Source organism: Natator depressus, chromosome 2 (assembly GCF_965152275.1).
Source record: "Natator depressus isolate rNatDep1 chromosome 2, rNatDep2.hap1, whole genome shotgun sequence".
Taxonomy (NCBI): Eukaryota; Metazoa; Chordata; order Testudines; family Cheloniidae; genus Natator; species Natator depressus.
Window position 1 is genome coordinate 199425285 of NC_134235.1, and position 22085 is coordinate 199447369.

The 22085-nt window shown below is 43.9% G+C and overlaps 1 protein-coding gene across 4 annotated transcripts in view; it reads left to right on the top strand.

Annotated features, from left to right (window-relative positions):
• Nucleotides 1-15460, top strand: part of RFTN1 (raftlin, lipid raft linker 1) — a 112321-nt gene extending 96861 nt beyond the window's left edge. For all 4 annotated transcript variants that reach the window (XM_074943312.1, XM_074943310.1, XM_074943309.1 and 1 more), the window contains exons 9-10: nucleotides 967-1048; nucleotides 13615-15460. In XM_074943312.1, coding sequence (XP_074799413.1) covers nucleotides 967-1048; nucleotides 13615-14067 — 535 coding nt within the window. In that variant the 3' untranslated portion in view covers nucleotides 14068-15460. The remainder of the gene's footprint in view (nucleotides 1-966; nucleotides 1049-13614) is intronic.
• Nucleotides 15461-22085: the final 6625 nt, after the last annotated feature.

Sequence of the window (22085 nt, forward strand, 5' to 3'; positions counted from 1 at the left end):
AGCATAATTATATTAATAGAAATGTAAATAGTTTTAAAACATTCTTCATGGGGACTGGCTAAAAATACAGGCATGTGACAGCAGTTGATCCTTACTACGGCACATTCCGGAACTGCTCTTCAAATAGGTGACTTCATCAGTCATGAATAAAAAAAATAGATTTATATGCCAAGTTGTTGTTTATTAAAGCACCAACATTGTGTCCAGTGGTGTATGAGACGCAGATGAAGACAATTCCTGTCCTTGAATGCTTACAGTCTATAAAGACCAAACATGCTGGGAAAGCCAGTGGAAGGAGTTATTCTAATCTAATGTTTTTCATACACTTTTGAATAAATCAGTGGATGAAAAATCACAAATAAGGGTTTTTAATCCCTTTTTGCAACATTGTGCTGTGTCCTCCCTTCTTTCCACTCCTTTCTGTCAACCATTTTATAATTACCTCCATAAAATGCTTCAGATTGTTCGTTAGTGCTGATTAACGCACAGCCTGAGTGATGGAGGCATTTGGCTTTGCCTTGTGCTTTCCTACACACCCGAGCTGTGCATTAATCAGTGCTATCACTATTGCAGAATCTGGCAGCTCTTATTGCTTGGCTAGTAAAAGCACACTGCAATGTGTGATTGACATTGTAGTGCACATAAAGATTATTATGCCTGTCACATAGACTGATTTTTTTTCAAAAACTTTATTCTGTGTTGATACTTGAATTCTCAAACATTTGGCAGAAAAAACATCAGCGATTGAACTGGGATTTTAGGTGTATCAAATTAGACATGAGCCTAAATTAAGATGATGGTTCCCAACAAATACCATTCTATCCATATGCATTTGAGACAGTCAGATGTTTCGGTTATTTCTGGTGGTTCTCTTTTGCCCAGTTTAAGCAAATGACTGAGGTACTTCTTGGATTTTGAATCCTACTTTGTATGAGCTTGACTCATTTTCAGGATTATGTTTTACAGGGAGGGGAATTTAGCCACTAAGCAGATTGTCTTTCTTCAGAGACCCTCTCTACCCCAGAAAGCAAAGAAGAAAGAATCTAAGGTAAATGACCTTGAATTCCTGTGTAGGTTTATTGCGGCAGTACTCTAATATTCTAATTGATTTTCCACATCAGTTTCAACATTTCTAATGACTTAGAAGGTTTGCTGAATATTATCAGAACACTTTAGAACTCTGGTGTGAACTATTAAACCAAAGAAATAACAAAATACTCAAAGGACATGAAAGGTGCTGTCCTTCACTCTTCCTTCCATTGGAGGGAGCTAGAGACTATGTGGCCTACTAAAAACAATAAACACAGCGAGGAATTGGAGTGGGATTTAGGAGATGTAGGCTCAATGCCTGGTTGTGCCACAGACTTCCTATGTGATCTTGGGCAAGTCACTTAATCTCTGTTTGCCACTGTTCATGATTTGTGCGATGGGGACTGTAATATTTCCTTTCTCCTACCCTTTGTCTGCCTTATCTGTTTAGACTGTAAACTCTTTCGGGCAGAGGACTGTCTCTTGCTATATTTTTGGATAGAGTCTGGTAGAGTGGAGCCTTAATCTCAGTTGGAGCTTCTAGGTGCTTCTGAAATATAAATAAATACTGACATATGAGATTGGGAGAATTTCACTAACCTATAAAAAGTAACCAAACCAAGCTAGCATTAATGGAGCATGCAGCTGACAGGTATCAGTGTACATCTTCATTTTATTCCCACTTCCCTGAGGTGTTTCACTTCCCTTTATTAAATGAGCAGCATGCAGAAACCCTGGCCCAAACATGTCATACTTTAAAGGATAGGAGAAAATACAGAGATTTGTACAAGGCAAAAAATGGCAGATTGCCGACCAGCAGGTCTTGTTCACATGTGTTTCACCTTTCCCAACCTGCATGCAAGGGAGCCAAAAAAGTGAAGTATGAAGATGAAATACAACCCATCTAGTGAAAGCAAGCCATCAGAGGATGAAGAAGCTCCTAGTGCTGCCTCCATTTTATTCCTGCTCTATCTACTGCAGCTACTCTGACATTAGTTACCAATGCAATGGGATGACACCCGGGGACCATTCAGAAGTTCAGCTAGTGCAGAATGTTGAGCCTGCTTATTAAGTGGAGTTGGACATTAGGAGTAGAGCTGGCCAAAACACAGGATTTCCAGTTCACAGGAAATTTTGTAGTTTTAAAATTTAGTTTCATTCCAAATGGGAATTAATTCAGTTCGTTTTTTATTTCCTATGAATCAGAAATCCCCCCAAAATTTGTTTCAGAATCACTGACATACGGAGTTTCCAAAGTAAAATCTGCTCCCCAGTCCCAGACAGCTACTGAGTAAAATTGACAGTCTTGTCAGTTTCATCACTATTACTAGCAGCATCAAAACTGACAAGACTGTCGGTTTCACTGTCCTACTGCCAGGGCTCCCAGGGTCTACAGTTCTGGGGTAGACCCACCATGTGGACTGCTTTTAACCAGGATGATTTGTTGCCCAGGATAACCTTTTTCGTGGCTGTTGGGCATCCACTAGGATGTTCTTGATCAATTACCAGTTTTTGTTAATGCTTCCCATTTTAAATTTATATTCCGTCAGTTATACTGACAATTAATTGCCTTATTCTTTGAAAAGTTGGCCTCTTAAAGTTCCAAATAAACATATTGCTAGTTGGTGCCATATTCTGTTTGCACAAAGTAAATATAATCAGATCATGATCACTAGTATCTAGGCAACCACTGATTTTTAGGCCTGCTATTAAGTCACCTTTGGCCATCAGAATGAGATCCACTATTGAGTTCCCTCACACCATTGTACTGGTTTCAGGACTTTCTGTTTTAAGAAATCATCAGCTATTAATGTTTAGAAACTTTAAGGACATTTCATTACTGGTTACATGAAATGTCCAGCAAATGTCCACCAGGCTGAAGTTACCCACGATAACACAATTTTTTCCTTCTACCCTTTATGGGCAGATGCCTAAGGAGCAGTTCATCCTGCTCACTAGTGGAATTTGGTGACCTGTAACATATGCCCGCCAGTAGCCCATCTTTGGTTTTACTAGTTAGAACTTTAATCCATAAGCTTTCAAGGTTCTGTGATTCTGAATCCTCTATGACTCTAACACTTCCCAAGAGTACCCAGGGTTGGGAGGCACCTCGCTACCACCTGCCCTTAGTATGAAGAAGCCTTATCTGTGTCTATCATGTGTCAACTTCCTGACTCCACCAGCCCTGGGCAACACAAGCACTCCTCTCTCTGGCCCTCTGCAAGTCAGTGATAGGAATACTCAACTGCCAAGCCCTCCAAGCATCCCCCAGGAGCGTCTAGCCCTTGGTCCATTGGACACTCACAGAATTCACAGATTTGCTGTTCCCAAAGAAGCAGAACACTCCAGCTTACCAGTTTCACCTCAGATCACAGTTCCATTTAACACACCTCACTTAGATATATTTATGGGAAAAACAAGCAAAAGTTTATTTAACAAAGAGAAGAGATTCAAATGACGGCAAGTAGAAATATTGGAAACAAATAGTTACATATAAAATACTTTCATAACTTGCATTCTAGAACCTGGATTTATTTAACAAGTTACTTTCCTGTCTTATATAGCAACGCCCATCCCAAAGTCCTCCCAGCGTTTCACAAGCCAGGCTCAGTTGTGATCTTCTGTTTGTGAGACAAGTCACACTGCCAGCTTGCCTACTCAAGGAAGGGTGCGGGGGGGGTACTGTGCAGGGGAGAACTCTGCCCCCCACATATACTCCAACAATTCATTCTCTTTACTCATACACAGGATCCCCCTCCTGCTGTTTTATTTCTTCTTGTAAATTTCCTCTCTTGAAGATTTCACAATCCCTTGTTTAGCATTTTGGCTCCAGATGCAAATAGATCTATATTGTGCCATGGATAATACACAATGCCCAGACAGGGAAATAAGCATTTATTACATCCTGTCCGGAAGGAATCTGTCTGAGTCACATCATCTCCTGGTTACCTGCCTTAAGGCCTAGGCTTTGTGACTATAACTTCTATTATAGATACATAGCTCCTTAAATATTAACTTGTACATACATTTCAAAATGATTATGATGATCAATGGACTACTGGCTCTCAGTAGAGTCCTCACCTATCACCCTTTGGTGAATTATTATGTGCATACCTGATGCAGGGGATCCATGTAAAACTCTGTGCATCTCCTGTGCCCTCTGCCAGTTGGCATCAGGAGGTCCCTGGGTAACACTCTCCTGTGTCTTTGATGTAAAGTGCTACTCCCTCCTCTTTTTTCCTCTATTTCTATGGAATAAGTTGTAACCATCAGTTTTAATGTTCCAGTCACATGAACCATCCCACAAGTTCTAGTAATACCAACCATATCATACTTCTTCTCATACATGAGCATCTCCAACTCCTCTTGTTTATAACTTAGGCTCCTAGCATCAGAATATAGATGATTAAAAATGTGTCCCTTACCTTTACCCTTTGTGCTTGGATTTGTCATATGCATGACACCATGTGGCTGGTTTACATATTTGGGTGTTGGCACCACGATTGCTCCATTAACACCCTCTGCCTTTCTGGTTAGTTTAAAGCCCTCCCAGATACCCTCGCTGGTCTGTCACCCAGGAGATCGGTGCCCCAGTATTCCACAAAACCTTCTCCCCTACACCACTTACTTAACCAACTGTTCACCTCTGATTTCTTCTTTCTTCTCTCACTTGAGGCATAGGAAGGATTCCCAGAAGATAGTCTGGATATTCCTCTCCTTCAGCTCCCTTTCTAGATCCCTGAAGTCTCTGGAATAGTGCCAGGTGTAGTGTCATTGGTGCCAATGTGGATCACCACCTAAAGCAGAAGTGGGCAAACTACGGCCCGCGAGCCACATCTGGCCCACGGGACCCTCCTGCCCGGCCCCTGAGCTCCTGGCTCGGGAGGCTCACCCCCGGCCCCTCCCCTGCTGTTCCCCCTCAGCCTCAGCTCATTGGGCTGCTGGCGCAATGCTCTGGGCGGCGGGGCTGCGAGCTCCCGGGGCAGCGCAGCTGCAGAGCCCAGCCTGACCTGGTGCTCTGTGCTGCGCGGTGGCGTGGCTGGCTCCATCTGGGCGGCACGGCTGTAGCACCGCCAGCCACCAGTGCTCCAGGCAGTGCGGTAAGGGGGCAGGGAGCGAGGGGTTGGATAGAGGGCAGGGGAGTTTGGGGTGGTGGTCGGGGGCGGGGGTGTGGATAGGGGTTGGGGCAGTCAGAGGGCGGGGAATGGGGGCAGCGGTCCTGGGGGAGCAGTCAGGAAGGAGAGAGGGGGTTAGATGGGGCGGCGGGGGCAGTCAGGAGCAGGGGTTCTGGGGGCAATAAGGGGACAGGGAGAAGGGGTGGTTGGATGGGGCAGAGGTCCTGGGTGGACAGTCAGGAATGAGAAGAGGGGTTGGATGGGGGCGGTGGGGGGGCAGTCAGGGGCAGGGGTTCTGGGGGCGGTCAGAGGACAGGGGGGTGGATAGGACAGGGGTCCCCAGGGGGCCATCAGGGAACGGGGGGGTTGGACGGGGCAGGAGTCCTGGGGAGGGGGGGCATTGGGGCAAGAAGCGGGGGGGCGGATAGGGGGCGGGGGCCGGGCCATGCCTGGCTGTTTGGGGTGGCACAGCCTCCCCTAACTGGCCCTCCATACAATTTCCGAAACCCGATGCAGCCCTCAGGCCAAAAAGTTTGCCCGCCCCTAACCTAAAGAGTCTCTCCTTTCGACTTCAGAATCTTGTTTATTCCTGTGGTGATGTCCTTTGTCTTTGCTCCTGGAAGGCAACAACAAACTGCCTTGCTGTCCTTCTAGCCCTTGCAGAATGTCCTGTCCATTCTCTTTAGCATGTAATCCCCATTGAGGATTGTCTTCCTCTCTGGCCGGTTGTGGATATGCTCTCTTGAACTTGTCTGAGACCATCTAGTTTGAGCTGAGCAGCAGTTCTCAGGTCTTTTCTCTGCTGTCTGTAGGTCCTTTGCTCCAATTTAGCCTTGCTGGTTGTTCTTTTCAGATGTCTTACACAGCACATAGTAGTGATTCGATATGTCCAGCTGTGAAGACGCCCTTTGGGTTCTCCTACTTCTGGTGATGACAAATTTCCTATCTTCATTTCCTTGTCTGCTCTTGGCACCTGATTCTGTTACCATTCCCTGTGGGATTTTCTGTAGTATTGACCAGAAAATCCTCCATATCCCTGGTGCTTTGCAAGGTAGTCAGCTGTTCTTCAAGACCACAAACCGTCACCTCCATCAGGGCTACCAGCTTGCACTTCATACAGACAAAGTCTCCTCTCTCTTCAGGCAGGAAGCAAAAGATGACACATCCACTGCAGACCACTGATGACTATCAGACTAGCTAATGACTCTCTATCCTTGTTGCTGAGACAAAACCGTACTTATAAAGCAAAAATCCCCCAAACTCCCTCCTGGAAACTCCACTATTAGCTGCTCACTGTTGCCACAGCTGAGATCAGCAGAGATGCTCAAGCTCGATCCCCCTTAATATAAACAAGAATAAGCTGCTGGCATGGTGTTCTTTTATGTTAGAATTCACTTCTGCTACTTGGTTAACCAGAGCCCAGATTTATTACTCTTCTAGGCATGCTGCAAAGCCTGTCTTTCTCAGGCCTTTTAGGAGGAGCTGGGCTGAGGGTTGGGGTGGTTATCATCATGGGCAGTGCTTTTGTTTGCTTTGTGAGTTTTTAGTGAAGAGGATGGGAACCTATAATACATATTAGTATAAATTCAAATAGATAAATCCATAACTAACGAGTTGACGGTAGTGGCAGCTGCAAACCACCAAGTGTGACTGAAAAGATTATTTTTACATATACCATTGAAAAGATTCATTCAAATTTTACAAATGTCTATTGATAAGAGATTATTTACATGCAGGAAGTCTGAAATAAATGTAGTACAAAAATACAAGTAATAAAATATGATGGTTTTCACATTACACCTATGATGGGAGAGGTAAAATCATCCAAATTCATACTAGTTCTATAAAAAAGTTATCATTGTTATTCAGGTGCTGGTAAACGACTGACATAAACCTCCTTACATTTGATTCAGTTGCTAAGCATTCTGCACAGCACAAAAGCATAGGCACAAAGATCAGATAGCTTTATTTAATTTTTGATTACAACATGTTTAAAACTTTCTTGTAGATAAACACTTGGAGGGGGAAAATATGAGGTGCTGATAAGATTAAAATGAAATTGCAGGGGTGGAAACTAAATCCTACATATGAACTAGTTTGGTGCTATGCAGTTCAGCCAGCAGAACAGAAAGGAAACGTATAAGGAATTGTACAAACTCTCCTGTAAGACAGCGATAACTGTATTTCTCATTGCCCCATCACAGGCTGCAGATTTAATCTAATTACTCATAAAGTTTATCTGCTGTTTCTTGAGACAAAATTAAGGCTCATTTCAGCAGAAATTAGGCTTCATGAACATTAAACCCTGTAAAGGCTGACCTTAGTTCAGAAGAAACTTTTTAACATTTTGGGCCTGATATGCAGCCTCTACTCAGGGAAAACTCCAGCTGATTTAAATGGGAATTGTGGGTGCTCAGCACCTCTGAAAATCAGGACACTTTTTTCAAGTGTCTAAATTTAGACACTCAAGTTAAAAAATTGCAGTGGTCGCTTTAATATATTTATATGCAAGATACATTTGGTGAACAACATCTAGGCTCAAATAAAACATAAAAGAATATAGGCTAAATCTAGCTAGTGTTAGGAGATTTTTTGCTCCCTCAGAGTTTGACCAGCTGGAGCATTACTTCAGCATTATGAAGTAAGGGTCTCAACCATGCCTCTGTAAGCTTGCAAGCAATTGCATGTGCAATTAACTGTGGGCATAACATATGGGATTTACACAACTACCTTATTTGTGAGCAGAACCGGATCACAAATGGCAGACTTTGTGCTCACAGTTATCTGTGGGCTTAAAACTGTGGGTGCAAAATGGGGAAGGCTGGTTTTCAAAATTTCGTTTGGAAAATGTTTTTTTCTCTAAGATATGGTTTTGGGTGGTTCTCTTGCATCAGATTGCTAAGGAGGGCAAAAGATTTGTTAACGTGAGCTGTCCTCTTGGTGGTGGTTGGTATAGACCTGTAGCATTGGGAAAATGACTTCTGGACTCCAGCTGGACAGGCAGAGGAGAAAGCTAAGGTCCACAGCCTCCCGTATTTTATGTAGTATGGAAAGCATGGGTGCCAGAAGAACTGCAAATGTGTGAGGCAAAGTGCCCTTCACCAGCCTAAGCTTCCCCTCCCCTCACCAACCTGACCCTCCTGGACTCCCTCCCTTCTCCCCCGACTCCTTAGTTTACCCTCCCTGCTGGTGAGCTCTCAGGTAATGGGTCCATCCCACTTCCTGGATCTGCCCAGTCCCCGATAGGAGCTGCTGCTGAGTTTTTGACAGCTGGCATGCTGTTGGCATGCAGCACGATGCAGAGTGGGACCTGGGTGCTGGCAAATTGGTGAGGCAATTTGTTTAAATGGTGAAGTAACTAACCACTTGAAAGTTTCGGCTGACTTTGCTTGGAAAGGTTGACTTTTCCTTCAGGGATGAGGCAGATAAATCCTTTGCCCTCTGACTAATTTTTGGATATTATAAGCACATTACGCCTATTAGGGGTCAGGAAGGGATTCTCTCCTCCCCCTTGTTTCTTTTTTCTTTTCATCCCTCTGAAGCCTCAGAGATGGTCACAGCTGGAGATGGGACACTGGACAGAGTTGGCCAGTGCTCTTAGGTGCTTGGCTGGCTGGTTCTTGCTCACATGCTCAGGATCTAACTGATTGCCATATGTGGGGTCAGGAAGGAATTTTCCCCTAGGTCTGATTAATAGATTCATACATTTTAAGGCAGAAGACATCATTATGATTATCTAGTCCAGGGGTCAGCAACCTATGGCATGCGTGCCAAAGATGGCACGCAAGCCGATTTTTAATGGCACGCTGCAGCCCACCGGGTCCCAGCCGCCAGCCCCGCTCAGCCTGCTGCCAAACCCAGGCTGGGACCCCGGCAGGCAGTAGCATGCCATTAAAAACCCTGCCCCCTTCCCCCCACCACCCCGGGGGCAGGGTGAAGAAGCTTGGTCCTGCCGGCAGCTGCTGCAGGGCAGGCAAGGTCCTCCCTCCTCTGCCTCTTCCCCCAGCGTGCTGGGTTCCTGCCCTTCCTCTCCCTTCCTGCCATCGATCAGCTGATGGCCCTTGCGGGGGAGGGGGAGAAGCGGAGCCACAGCACGCTCGCTGCTCTGGGGAGGAGGCGGAGAAGAGGTGGGGATGGGGCCTTGGGGAAGTGGGGTGGAATCAGGGTATATCCCCTCCAGCCCCTTGCCATAAGCCGCTCTGGGCAGGGGGCTGGGAGCACCCCTATGACCCTAGCCCACCCCCCCAGATCTCTGCCCTGACCCCTGCACCCCCCTCACACACACCCCAGCCCTCTGCCCTGACCCCTGCACCCCCCCACGACCCCAGCCCTGACTCCTGCACCCCCCTCACACACACCCAGCCCTCTGCCCTGACTCCTGCACCCCCCACACATACCCAGCCCCCCCCACACCCTGTGCCCTGACTCTTGCACCCCCACATTCTCACCCCCACCCTGAGCACCAGCGGGAGCTCCTGCACCTGCCGCCACATTCCCACCTGCACCCTTCGCACCAAATGGGAGCTGCCCAGGTAAGCACTCCACACCCAAACCTCCTGCCCCAACCCTGAGCCCCCTCCCTCATTCTAGCTCCCGGGCAGACCCTACACCCCAACCCCCAGCCTGCTCCTTCACCCCCAGCCCTGTGCTCAGCGCACTCCCACCCTCAGCTCAATGCAGAGAGAGAGAGGAAGAGAATGGGCTAGAACCAGGGAGATGGTAGGTACCCACTCTATGTGGGCAGAGCCGGGATTCCAGACTGGCAGCAGGCTGAGCGGGGCTGGCAGCTGGGACCCTCCCGGCGGACGGAACCTCAAACCAGCAGTGGGTTGAATGGCAGTGGCTGAGCCGCTCAGCCCACTGCCGGTCTGGGGTTCTGGCTACCAGCCCATGCCAGCTGGGGTCCTGGCCGCAGGCCTCACTCAGCCTGCTGCTGGCCTAGGTGAACGGAACCCCAGGCTGGCAGCGGGCTGAGCGGGCCGGCGGCGTAAGATCAGCATTTTAATTTAATTTTAAATGAAGCTTCTTAAACATTTTGAAAACCTTGTTTACTTTACATACGACAATAGTTTAGTTATATAATATGTAGACTTATAGAGAGAGACCTTCTAAAAAACGTTAAAATGTATTACTGGCACGCGAAACCTTAAATTAAAGTGAATAAATGAAGACTCAGCACACCGCTTCTGAAAGGTTGCCGACCCCTGATCTAGTCTGTCCTCCTGTTTACTACAAGCCTCAGAACTGCCCCAAAATAATTCTGAGAGCATGTCGTTTAGAGGAGCATCCATTCTTGAGTTAAAAAAACTGTCAGTGATGGAGAATCCACCACAACCCCTTGGTACATGATTCCAGTGGTTAATTACTCTAGCCATTAAAAATTTACACCTTATTTCCCGTCTGAATTTGTCTAGCTCCAACTTCCATCGCTTGGATGTGTTATGCCTTTTTCTGTTAGACAGCTGAGCCCATTATTAAATATTTGTTCCCCGTGTAGGTACTTATGGCTGTAATCAAGTCACCCCTTAATCTTCTCTTTGATAAGCTAAATAGACGGAGTGCTTTGACGCTATCACCATAAGGCCTGTTTTCTAATCATTTAATCATTCTTGTGGCTCTTCTTTGAACCCTCTCCAATTTATCAACATCCTTCTCGAATTGTGGGCATTAATAACTGGACACAATATTACTCCGAAGCGAATTCTTTGCCAAAAAGTTAAAAATTATGTGCACAACATTTTAAAATTCTGCAAGTTTTATTTGTCAGTAAATAAATGTGGCTCCAGCATGGCAGCACAGGCCACTGGCTGCATTGAGGTGGGAGATCACCCTGAGGCCTCCACCTCCCCCAGTACAAGGACTCAGCAGTGAGGCTGCACCTGACCCTGACACAGTGCAAGGGCTGGGCCTGCCCCAGAAGCACCCTGGGGGCATGCCCCCCTGTGCCAGGTATGGCTGGGCAGGCTCAGCCCAGCAGGATCCAAGTGTGGAGAGGCTTAGTGTGGGGGGGATCCAGGTGTGGGGTGAGAGGTTTCTGTGTGGGGCAGTCTGGGTGTGGGCGGCTCAGTGGGTGATCTGGATGCACAGGGGCTCATGGGGGGTTCCGGATGCAGGGACAATGGGACTCTGCAGGAGGTTCGGGTGATCGTGGTTGGGTTCAGCGGGGGTGGGGTCTGAGTGTGGGGAGATGGGGCTGGGCGGGGCGTGGGGGCTCAGTGGGGGGGGGGTCTGGGTGTTGGGGTCCAGCTGCAGATGGTTGGGGCTCAGTGGCGTGAGGGCCTTGTCAGAGGGGTGCAGGTGTAGCGGGGGGTAGGGCTTGTCAGGGTGAGAGTTTGATGGGCCTGCTTAACGGGGGAGCCCCAGCTGCTGCCGAGGGGACACAGCATGTTAGGCTCCCACTTCCCCGCTGTGATTCCCCTATTCCCTTTTCTTCTCCATCCCCTTCCCTTCACTCCCACATTGCCCCTCTCCCGGCCCTGTTCCACTCCTTCCTTCCCCTTAGCCCCCTTCCCTCATTTCCCACCGTTACCCAGCCCCGCCGCGGGCACTCATTGTTCCACAGAAAACAGGAAGGCTCCCAGCACACAGACGGGGAGCACGACTGGCGCCAGGAGGCTGCATGCAGAGTCAGCGGAGCCTGAGATGCAGCCTCCGAGCTGGGCAGCTCTGCGTTTGCAGAAATGTAACCCTGTGTGCTCCCCCTCCCATGCCTCAGCTCTGTCTGGGGTGGTAACCCCCCCGCAAAAAACTGCACACATGATCGCCCCCCGCCCCCTTCCCCCAAGTGCAGCTTCCCTGCCGTTTTCTGCAGGGAAAAGCAGGAAATCTGCAGAGGGAGGGTGTTTTCTGCGGGTGCACAGTCCCGCAGAATCCCCCGAAGAGTAACAATATTCCAGCAGTGGGTGCACAAGTGTCAAATACAGATGTAAAGTAACCTCTCTCCTCTTACTCGAGATTCCCCTGTTTATGCATCCCAGGATCGCATTAGCTCTTTTGGCCACAACATCACACTGGGAGCTCATGTTCAGCTGATTATCCAGTGGTCTTGGGGTGGTTTCATCTCCCTTTGCAGCATGTGGTCCAAGTTGCCTGCCAGGTTCATCTGGGTACCTCTCAATCAATTTCCTGCCCTTGCAGGGGCCTTGGGCATTGGTGCACCTCAGTCTCTCCTATTCTTTGCCTGTGGCACGCAATAGTCTCCTGAGGGCTATACCTTGATCTAATTTCAGTTGTTGGGTTCAGTGTGTGAGTGGTAGGTGGTTTTGATGGCCTGTGATATATTGGAGGTCAGACTAGACAATCTGGTGGTCCCTTCTGATTTTAATTCTATGACTATTGCATCAACATTTCAAGAAACCATAGTTACTTTTATTGCTAGTCAAAATAGAGCCTTCAGCATTAGTCAACACAGATCATCCAAAATGGTGGTCAAGATGAGTCTTGTGGTGTGTGTTGTATGAGGTGGCCTTGTGCATTCTCCCCCTGAAACTTTTGTACAAATGGCTCAGGATGTTTTGCTACTTACTTGCACTGTTTATCACTTGGTCTTTTAAATGCTCAGTGTTTAAAACATTGTACTGTAAAATCACTTCTGGATTCTGCACTGTATGTATGGCTTAGCACAAGCAGCTCAGATTATATATTTGGAATTTTTTAGTCCTCAAACTGACTTGGAAAAGTTCCTGAAAGTTTCAAAATGTTGGTTTAATCTTGCAAATGCTGGTCTTGTGGGAACTGTGAGCTTCTGAAAAAGAAAACCCTTTAGAGTTATTTTGTGGCAAACTCCAAACAGTACATAGGATAGAAGTACAGTACTTTTCTATGTGACAGACAATACTTGAATGATTTTCTTATAAAACTGTTCTTGCACAGCTCTTTCACATTTTGGTTTTATATCAATGTGTACATAGCACACTTTATATACACACTTACACATATCTGAGAGAGAGGATAAATAGTCATAAAACAAGCTGTGGGATTCCACCTTAAAAGCTGAATTTCTAATTTTTCTGAGTTGCTGTCTTCACACGCTTAGTGAATGTGTGAGCTTGTGTTCTCAGTCAGGCTTTGTTACTTCTGCTGCTAACTTGTTGAAAAACTGGAATAATATTCCAGGATCTCTTCCTCTGTTTGTCTACATTAGCACAGCTTTCCATTTTCTTGCTTTCAGAACAGTTTGGAATGTCTGCCAGGATGTTGTGGGTTATTACCTCAGCACTGAAATATCCTTCATCAAGAAACTTACTAAGCATACAAAGCAGTAGAGACAGAGAAAGGAACAGAAGCTTTGTATCTACATGTGTCTAATAGCTACAAATGTAACAATTTAAATGGGTACTCATATACAATATATATTTTGAGGTTGGATCCTTTGGCCAGATCAACCATTATTATTTCAGAAAGCAAATTTCTACTTGAGTTTTTATTTTTGTTTAAAGTGACCTTTAACTTTCAAATCTTTTATTTATAGTTTCACTGGAGGTTCTCCAAAGAAGAGATGCACAACAAACAAACAAAGAAATCAATCAAGGCTAAACTAAGTTCTAGGGAGAAACAAACAGCAGAAGAAAAACCAGAGTGTGAAGTTATAGAGAACACAAGAAATTTAGAAGCACAATTGTCAACAATTGAAAATGTTGGGAACTGCAAACCAGTCTTGAATGACCAGCTGGATAGCGTCTCAGACAAGGCATCTGAGATACGAAAGGACAAAGACACATCGATCCATGGCAATGAGGAATCAGAAGAAAAATGGCATCCAAGTCATGATACTGATCAAAAAGAAGTGGAAGTGTGCTTGAGTCACAATGATGCATTGGACAACTGTGAGAACCAGATCATGCATGAAGGAAGCTGTGTTCTAATAACTGACAGTTGGGATGGGGACAATGGGGCTGGAGCCATGGATGCTTCCTGCGATTAATCACCTGCATCTCAAGATTATTGAAAGAGTTGCAGATCTTTTGCCAAACTAAAGGACAAGTTTTGTTAATCATCCTCACTAGCTTCATTGCTTAATACAACTTTTAATTTGGCTTTGTACATGCCCTATACAATTTTATTCTCTCCAATTAACATACACAGGCATCTTAAAGTTCCAACTAACTGTAGGGCCTGCTTTTGTTCCCACATAAGTTAATGGCAAAATTTCCATTGACTTTACTGCCCTTAGTTTCTAAAGGTACAGATGAAATGTGTTGTGATTACCAAGCTGGGAGTGAAAATATAGTCAGGCTTGTTCTGTGACTCAAGAAAAACCACTGACATTTAAACTGCTCTGTGCTGTTTTAACAAAAACAGGTTTGTATTCAGTATTTCATATTAGTTTAGGAGAAGCATTTTTAGTCAATTTCCTTATGTAATAATTTTATCAAAGTATCATTGCTGAAACAGTTATTGCACCCTGCCGTGTTGTGTTGTCAAGAAAATGGTATTGAGGCTTACAGAGGCTGGAACTGGGAAGTTTGATAAAGTGGCTGTAGCTGTATTTATCTTCAATAACGTATCTACTCACTGCTATTCTCTTGAATTTAGTTTACTCTTGCAGATATATAAAGCAATAAACAGACCACGAATATTGTAGGTACATAACGGGAACCTGATGGGGAAACAAACCTCGTGATGAATGCATGTTGTGTGTTAAGCAGATGGCTCTAACATAATGCCTAAGATTCCCTATTCTCTCATTTTGGTGTTCTGGATTTTTAGGTTGCTAATCAGCCCTTTGGCAATGCTTGCTGGGGTTTCAAGAAATAGAAAAGAAAATGAAAACTGCACGTAAAATGTAACTCATTAATTGTACATATTCACTAACAGTGGATACACTCGCCATCTGCTAGCACTGCTATTATGTGACTTTTCATCATTTATCAACTGGAGTAGTGTGTGTCACATGAAAGATGGGTTTTTTTTACATCAAATAGCTACCAGGCAAATGTCAGTGAAAGCTACCAAATGACCCTCAAGAATACAACCTGATGACTAAACCTTTCTTTTACAACAGGTAACCATGTTTTTCAGCTGACATACAAACTTTATGATGTAAAATGGTCAACATTTTCATGTTTGGAGGTATATTAAAATCTTTACAGTAAAATGTACGTGTAACAGTTTTTTTAGATCATATTTGAATATACTCTTAAACAGTTTTAGTCAGCTTAAAAATGTAACATGTAGTAGCTTTTCTTTTCTTAATAAGCAAAGAGTCCCAGTTTATAATTAGTTAGGCAGTCCTGCGTGGTGTTTTTAAAAAATACCTTCTGTTTTTCATTTTCTGTAAACAAAGTAATTCCATAAACAATAAAGTTTCTTGACACCTTAAATGACTGCTTCTTTGAGCAGCTAGTCCTGGAACCCACAAGAGGAGAGACAATTCTTGATTTAATCTGAAGTGGAGCACAGGATCTGGTCAACAGGATATAGCTGAATATAGATGAACTACTTGGTAATAGTGTCCATAACATAATAAAATTTAACATCCCTTTGGGGTTGGGGGACACCAAAGCAGCCCACCATGGTAGCGTTTAGTTTCAGAAAGGGGAACTACACAGAAATGAGGAAGTTCGTTAAACAGAAATTAAAAGGTACAGTGCCAAAAGTGAAATTCCTACAAGCTGCATGGAAACTTTTTAAAGACACCATAATGGAAGCTTGATTTAAACGTATACCCCAAATTAAAAACCATAGTAAGAGGACCAAAAAAGTTCCACCATGGCTAAACATCAAAGTAAAAGCAGCAGTGAGAGGGGGAAAAGGCATCCTTTAAAAAGTGGGAGTTAAATCCTACTGAGGAAAATAGAAAGGAGCATAAACTCTGGCAAGTGAAGTGTAAAAATATAATTAGGAAGGCCAAAAACATAATCTGAAGAACAGCTAGCCAAAGACTCAAAAAGTAATGGCAAAACATTTTTAAGTACATCAGAAGCAGGAAGCCCACTAAACAACCAGTGGGGCCACTGGACAATTGAGAAGCTAAAGGAGCACTCAAGGAAAATAAAGCCATTACAGAGTCACTAAATGAATTCTTTGCATCCATTTTCACAGCTGAAGATGTGAGGGGGATTCCCAAACCTGAATCATTCTTTTTGGGTGGCAAATCTGAGGAACTGTCTCAGATTGAGGTGTCATTAGAGGAGGGTTTGAAACAAATTGATAAACTAAACAGCAATAAGTCACCAGGAGCAGATGATATTCACCCAAGAGTTCGGAAGGTACTCACATGTGAAATTGCAGAACTAACAACTCTTGTCTGTAACCTATCATTTAAATCAGCTTCTGTACCAGATGACTAGCTAATGTGATGCCAATTTTTAAAAGCTCCAAAGGTGATCCCAGCAATTACAGGTCAGTAAGCCTAACTTCAGTACCAGGCAAATTGGTTGAAACTATAGTAAAGAACAGAATTATCAGACACATAGATGAACACAGTTTGTTGGGGAAGAGTCAACATGGTTTTAGTAAAGGAAAATCATGCTTCCCCAATCTACTAGAATTCTCTGAGGGCGTCAACAAGCATGTGGATAAGGGTGATTCAGTGGATACAGTGTACTTAGATTTTCAGAAAGACTTTGACAAGGTCTCTCACCAAAGGCTCTTAAGTAAAGTAAACTGTCATGGGATAAGAGGGAAGGTTCTCTCATGGATTACTAACTGGTTAAAAAATAGGAAATGAAGGCTAGAAATAAATGGTCAGTTTTCAGAATGGAGAGAGGTAAATAGTGGTATCCCCTAGGGGTCTGTACTGGGACCAATACTCTTCAACATATTCATAAATAAGCTGGAAAAAGAGGTAAACAGTGAGGTTGCAAAATTTGCAGATGATACAAAACTACTCAAGATAGTTATGTCCAGAGCAGACTGTGAAGAGTTACAAAGGGATCTCACAAAACTCAGTGACTGGGCAACAAAATGGCAGATTAAATTCAATGTTGATAATGCAAAGTAATGCGCACTGGAAAACATAATCCCAACTATACATATAAAATGATGGGGTCTAAATAAGCTCTTAGCACTCAAGAAAGAGATCTTGGAGTCATTGTGGCTAGTTCTCTACAAACATTCACTCAATATGCAGCGGCAGTGAAAAATGCTAACAGAATGTTGGGAATCATTAGGAAAAGGGGTAAATAATAAGACAGAAAATATATTACTTCTATATAAATCTATGGTATGCCCACATCTTGAATACTGTGTGCAGATCTGGTTGCCCCATATCTCAAAAAAAGAAGAAGATATATTTGAATTGGAAAAGGTACAGAAAAGGGCAACAAATTAATTAGGGGTATGGAACAGCTTCCATATGAGGAGAGATTAATAAAACAGGGACTTTTCATCTTGGAAAAGAGACAACTAAGGGGTGGATATGATAGAAGTCTATAAAATCGTGACTGGTATGGAGAAGGTAAATAAGGAAGTGTTGTTTCTCATAACACAAGGACTAGGGGTCACGAAATGAAATTAATAGGCAGTAAGTTTAAAACAAACAAAAGGAAGTATTTCTTCGTGCAACACACAGTCAACCTGTGGAACTCTTTGCCAGAGGATGTTGTGAAGGCCAAGACTATAACAGGGTTCAAAGAAGAACAAACTAAGTCCATGGAGGGTAGGTCAATCAATAGCTATTACCCCAGGATGGGCAGGGATGCAAAACCATGCTCTGAAGTGTCCCTGGCCTCCGTTTGCCAGATGCTAAGAATGGGCGCCTGGCGATGGATCACTTGATGATAACCTGTTCTGTTCATTCCCTCTGAAGTACCTGGCATTGGCCACTGTTGGAGGACAGGATACTGGGCTAGATGGACCATTGGTCTGACACGGTATGACTGTTCTTATGTTCAATGTAGTTTTTCCCATAGGCTGATTTGTGCCTGGTAATTCTCATTAGTCTTTCTTTGCACAGTATTTTGACTCAATAAAATGTTTTCTAAGTGCACACCATGCATGTTCAAGCTATTTTTTTAAACTACAGTCCACATCTAAAAGCAATAATGCAATTTGCCGAACACTGCAGGGAGAAAATAATCATACAACTTCAAATGCCCATGTAATTTGGATAATCGCGGCTAGATTTAAATCACTCCATTTCATGCACAGAAAACATTAGTATTTTTTTTCCCACAGTAATGGAAGAGTATTTTAATGGAATATTAAAAAAACAGGACTGTAAATAATTTTAATACCTTATGGGACTTTACAGTGAGTTCATTCTGTACCCTGAGGCAAAGGTTTGTTCCCATACCCTAAACATTTTTTCATTTATTTATCCGATGACGTGAGCTGTAGCTCACGAAAGCTTATGCTCAAATAAATTTGTTAGTCTCTAAGGTGCCACAAGTACTCCTTTTCTTTGTACTCTGGATAGTTAGCAAAATTTGTTTGCAGATTTTATTGGCACAGTATCTTTTCACGGAGTATAAAGCTGGTCCTTAAAATGCAACCTGTGTCTTATTAAGTTTCTCTGAATTAAAAAATTACGTCAACCAGCGTTCTAGGAAAATAGTTATGATATCGTGGCCATGTATGTTAAATAGTGAATTTCCACTGGAAAACATTTGTTTGGTTGCACATTATGATGTACTTTGCTCTAATTGGATGCCAAACGTTTACAAAGCTAAAAGAAGAAACAAATGTGAGTGGGAGGCATCTTATTTTACACTCTTGCCATTAGCTTGGCCTAGAAATAAGCATGATCAGTCATGCTGGTGGGTGGTTAAAGCAATATTCCATTAGCATTAATTGCTGATGTTACAAATCTGGTTAACTAGTTCACTGGCCCCTATTTGAAAGAAATAAGGAGAGGCTATTAAGGTTTATTTAGATCCTCAGAGATATTTAGGCTCCTAACTTTCGATGATTTTAATGGAAGTTAGGAGCCTAAATATCCATAAGGATCTGAGTTTAAACCCTTGTACCAGATTAAAGGTGTGATTTAAAACTGATTTAATTAAACTCCTGTTTAATTTCAACTTAAACTAGGCTAATGTGGTCTATGTTAAATCAATTAGGAATCTCTTTAATCTAAACTGCAATAAACCACTTTGAAACCACAAAGTGTTTTCACCACTTTAACTATATTGGCTTAAAATTATACCTTCAGTTAAACTGATGCCACTTCCTCCATGTAGACAAGGTTGAGGAGATATTGCCCCAGTAGGTACAATACATTTTTTTCAATTGATGTACTTTTCAGTCACTTGCAGGTTCAGTGACGATTAGAAAAAACTTGAAAAAACAGTTCTCTATTCTTTTATTGGGTTATAATTACTGAAAATTTAAAAACCCTTTCTCTGGGAGCATTTGACTCTTCACACCCTAGCAGTTTGTGTGTACTATTTCCAAATCCTGAAATATTCAGAGGGCCAATTTTGGCAATGATTTCCACTCCAAGACACCTCATAGTCACAGATTTTTATTACTTACCACTACCCAAGTGCAATGGTTGACATTTTCAAAGGCAAGTAGGGCTTTATCTACACACGTTCCACTGAAATTAACAGGACCTGTTTGGGTAAATCCCCTAGTTGACTTTGAAAACTCTCATCCACTGTCCCAAGGGTGGCTGTGATGGGGGTGGAGAAAGGGGGAGAGAGAGCAAGGTTCCAATGATAAGATCATGCAATTGTTTAATTTAGTCAGTGTTAGCTCTCCTTGCCATTCAGAGACTCGAAAGAGAGCAGGACAGAGGCAAAGAACGTGAAAGTGACTGCCCAGGTGCTGTGCTTGAAATCTGGACAATGGGAGCTGCTGGGCCAGACAAAAGGAATTGCTAGGGAGGAGCTTGACTGACATGCCTACACAACCAATCATAGTCTAGCCTGCAAATGGCTGGGACTGCCCAGACATGGGTATCCAATCCAAACAAGCATGGTATTTGGGGCAAGATAAGGGAGTTGGCTTCCAGCTGCAGGGGATAAGGTCTCTCTGTTGCTTTGTGCATTGTAGGAAAGAGAGCTCCAGTTTGCTTCTCAGCCAGAGGAGCATAACCAACTACAAGCACCCAGCTTCACAGCAGTGTCCCCCCTTCAGATAGTTCTCCCGCAGACCAATTTGGTTCTCAGAGGCAAGAGGCAGGGAGAGTAGCTAGTCCCTTTTCCTTCCCCTCCCCGCACCATCCTCAAGCCAGATCTAGCTGGGACAGAGAATTACCTTGCTGTGGTCAACAGATTCTAGTACTCAGTGGGACAGGCCTGTCTGCCACCTGTTATGCCTCTGTCTTGAACAAGAAGCCAAGGGAAGACCAAGTTTGAGCAACCCAGGGACTTGCTCCATGCCAGAGGGTGAGCTGTGTGCCTTGTAGAGGGCTGACATCACAACAAAGAGCCCTGATTGCACAGTTAGGAAAGGGCTTTTCCAGGTGAGTTAAATCCTGGTCTGTGTGTGCTTGACGCAGTGAAAGCTCAGCCAAAGGGTGTGCCAATAGCACACCATGCCAGTGACGCACAGGTCTGATGTGACTGTTTTAGCATTAAATGTACCTTTATTAAACCAGCAAACTTTCTACAGCTTTTACCCACAGTTTAATTCATTTATGTCCAGCACTGCTAATGGTGACATGAGTCTCATTTAAGTGGGGCTGACTACCAGTGCAAAAATTGTCATCAGCAACAGTGTACCTACACTGTTGACTGGAGTCAATTACCATGTTCAGCACGTCATCCATATGAGAAAAAAGTCTTCACAATTTAAGAGCTTTCTTTTATTTGTTCTAAAACTCCCTGTTAGCGAAGGCAGTGGATATCTGTGATGTGCTAATGGTAACTAGCCATAAAACATTTTCTAGTTAATTAATGGAAGGCCTATAAGAGTATCTCATCATACCCATGATACTAAATGAGCTCATGGTGATTGATACAAAGGGAATTAGGAATACATTTAATTTAACAATAGTACCAACACAAGGGTACCTTGAAAACCATTTTTAAAAAGATACAAGAATTCATCAAAATTGTGGTTTTTTTTCAAGTGTCTCACTTTTTCTAGTAACGGCCCATCCCTGTTTACCACACAAAGCTTGAAGAATGCTTTTCCAAAATGAAATGCTATGGTTCTTCAACACAATCAACAGAATGATTGTTGTTTCTCTTTAAATTTGTGCCCTTTAAAGAGCAGAGGTTTCTTCGTGTTTCCTATCACTATAGGCTAAATAAACACTTTTGCTACTGGCCTGCATGTCTGTATGCTACACGAATAATTCTTCCATTAAGATGGCTTCAGAGCAAATGAATTATAAATTACTATGTGGTTTGAAAATGCTGGTGTTTCACTATTAGACCATTAAGATGCAGAAGAAAGTTGCCAAACTATTCATAAGTAAACAACCACCACAGACAACTAGTTAGTGATGAGTCTTGTGATACAGCATGGCCAGAGGGCAGCAGGAGAGTGTTAGAAGGCAGCCTTATTCCCTGTAGAGGGAAGAAAGTTTGCTATAGATTAATTAAAGCACCTGAAGCCAGTCACCTGATAAAACCCCCCTACTCCAATCAGACAAGGGAAGGAGTTGAAGCAGAGTGGATTGGTGTTGGAGCAGAGAGCAGTTTGGAGGGAAACAGAGGAGAGTTTGGAGAAATGCTGCGGTGGGCTAAGAAGACCAAGACCTTAGGTAAAGGGACACCTGGTTTGTGCAGAGGGTGGGCAGGAAGCCCCACAAGCTAAAGGGCAGGAGAAAGAAGTAGCCCAGGGGAAGGAACTGCTAGTTCAGCAGTTTACCGTTATCCCTAAGGCCCCCTGGGTTGGGACCCGGAGTAGAGGGCAGGCCTGGGTCCCTCCCTCTCCACTCCCCTCCTCTAGGACACTAGTGGGGCAGTTTATACCCCCGTTCAAGGGCAAGAAATGGTGCCCTGAACCCTCCCCAAAAAGAGAAAGCACAAGACCCATCAAAGTAGTGCTGGCAATTTGCCACAGTCTAAAGAACATAATTTAGTGTCGCAATTACATGGGGGT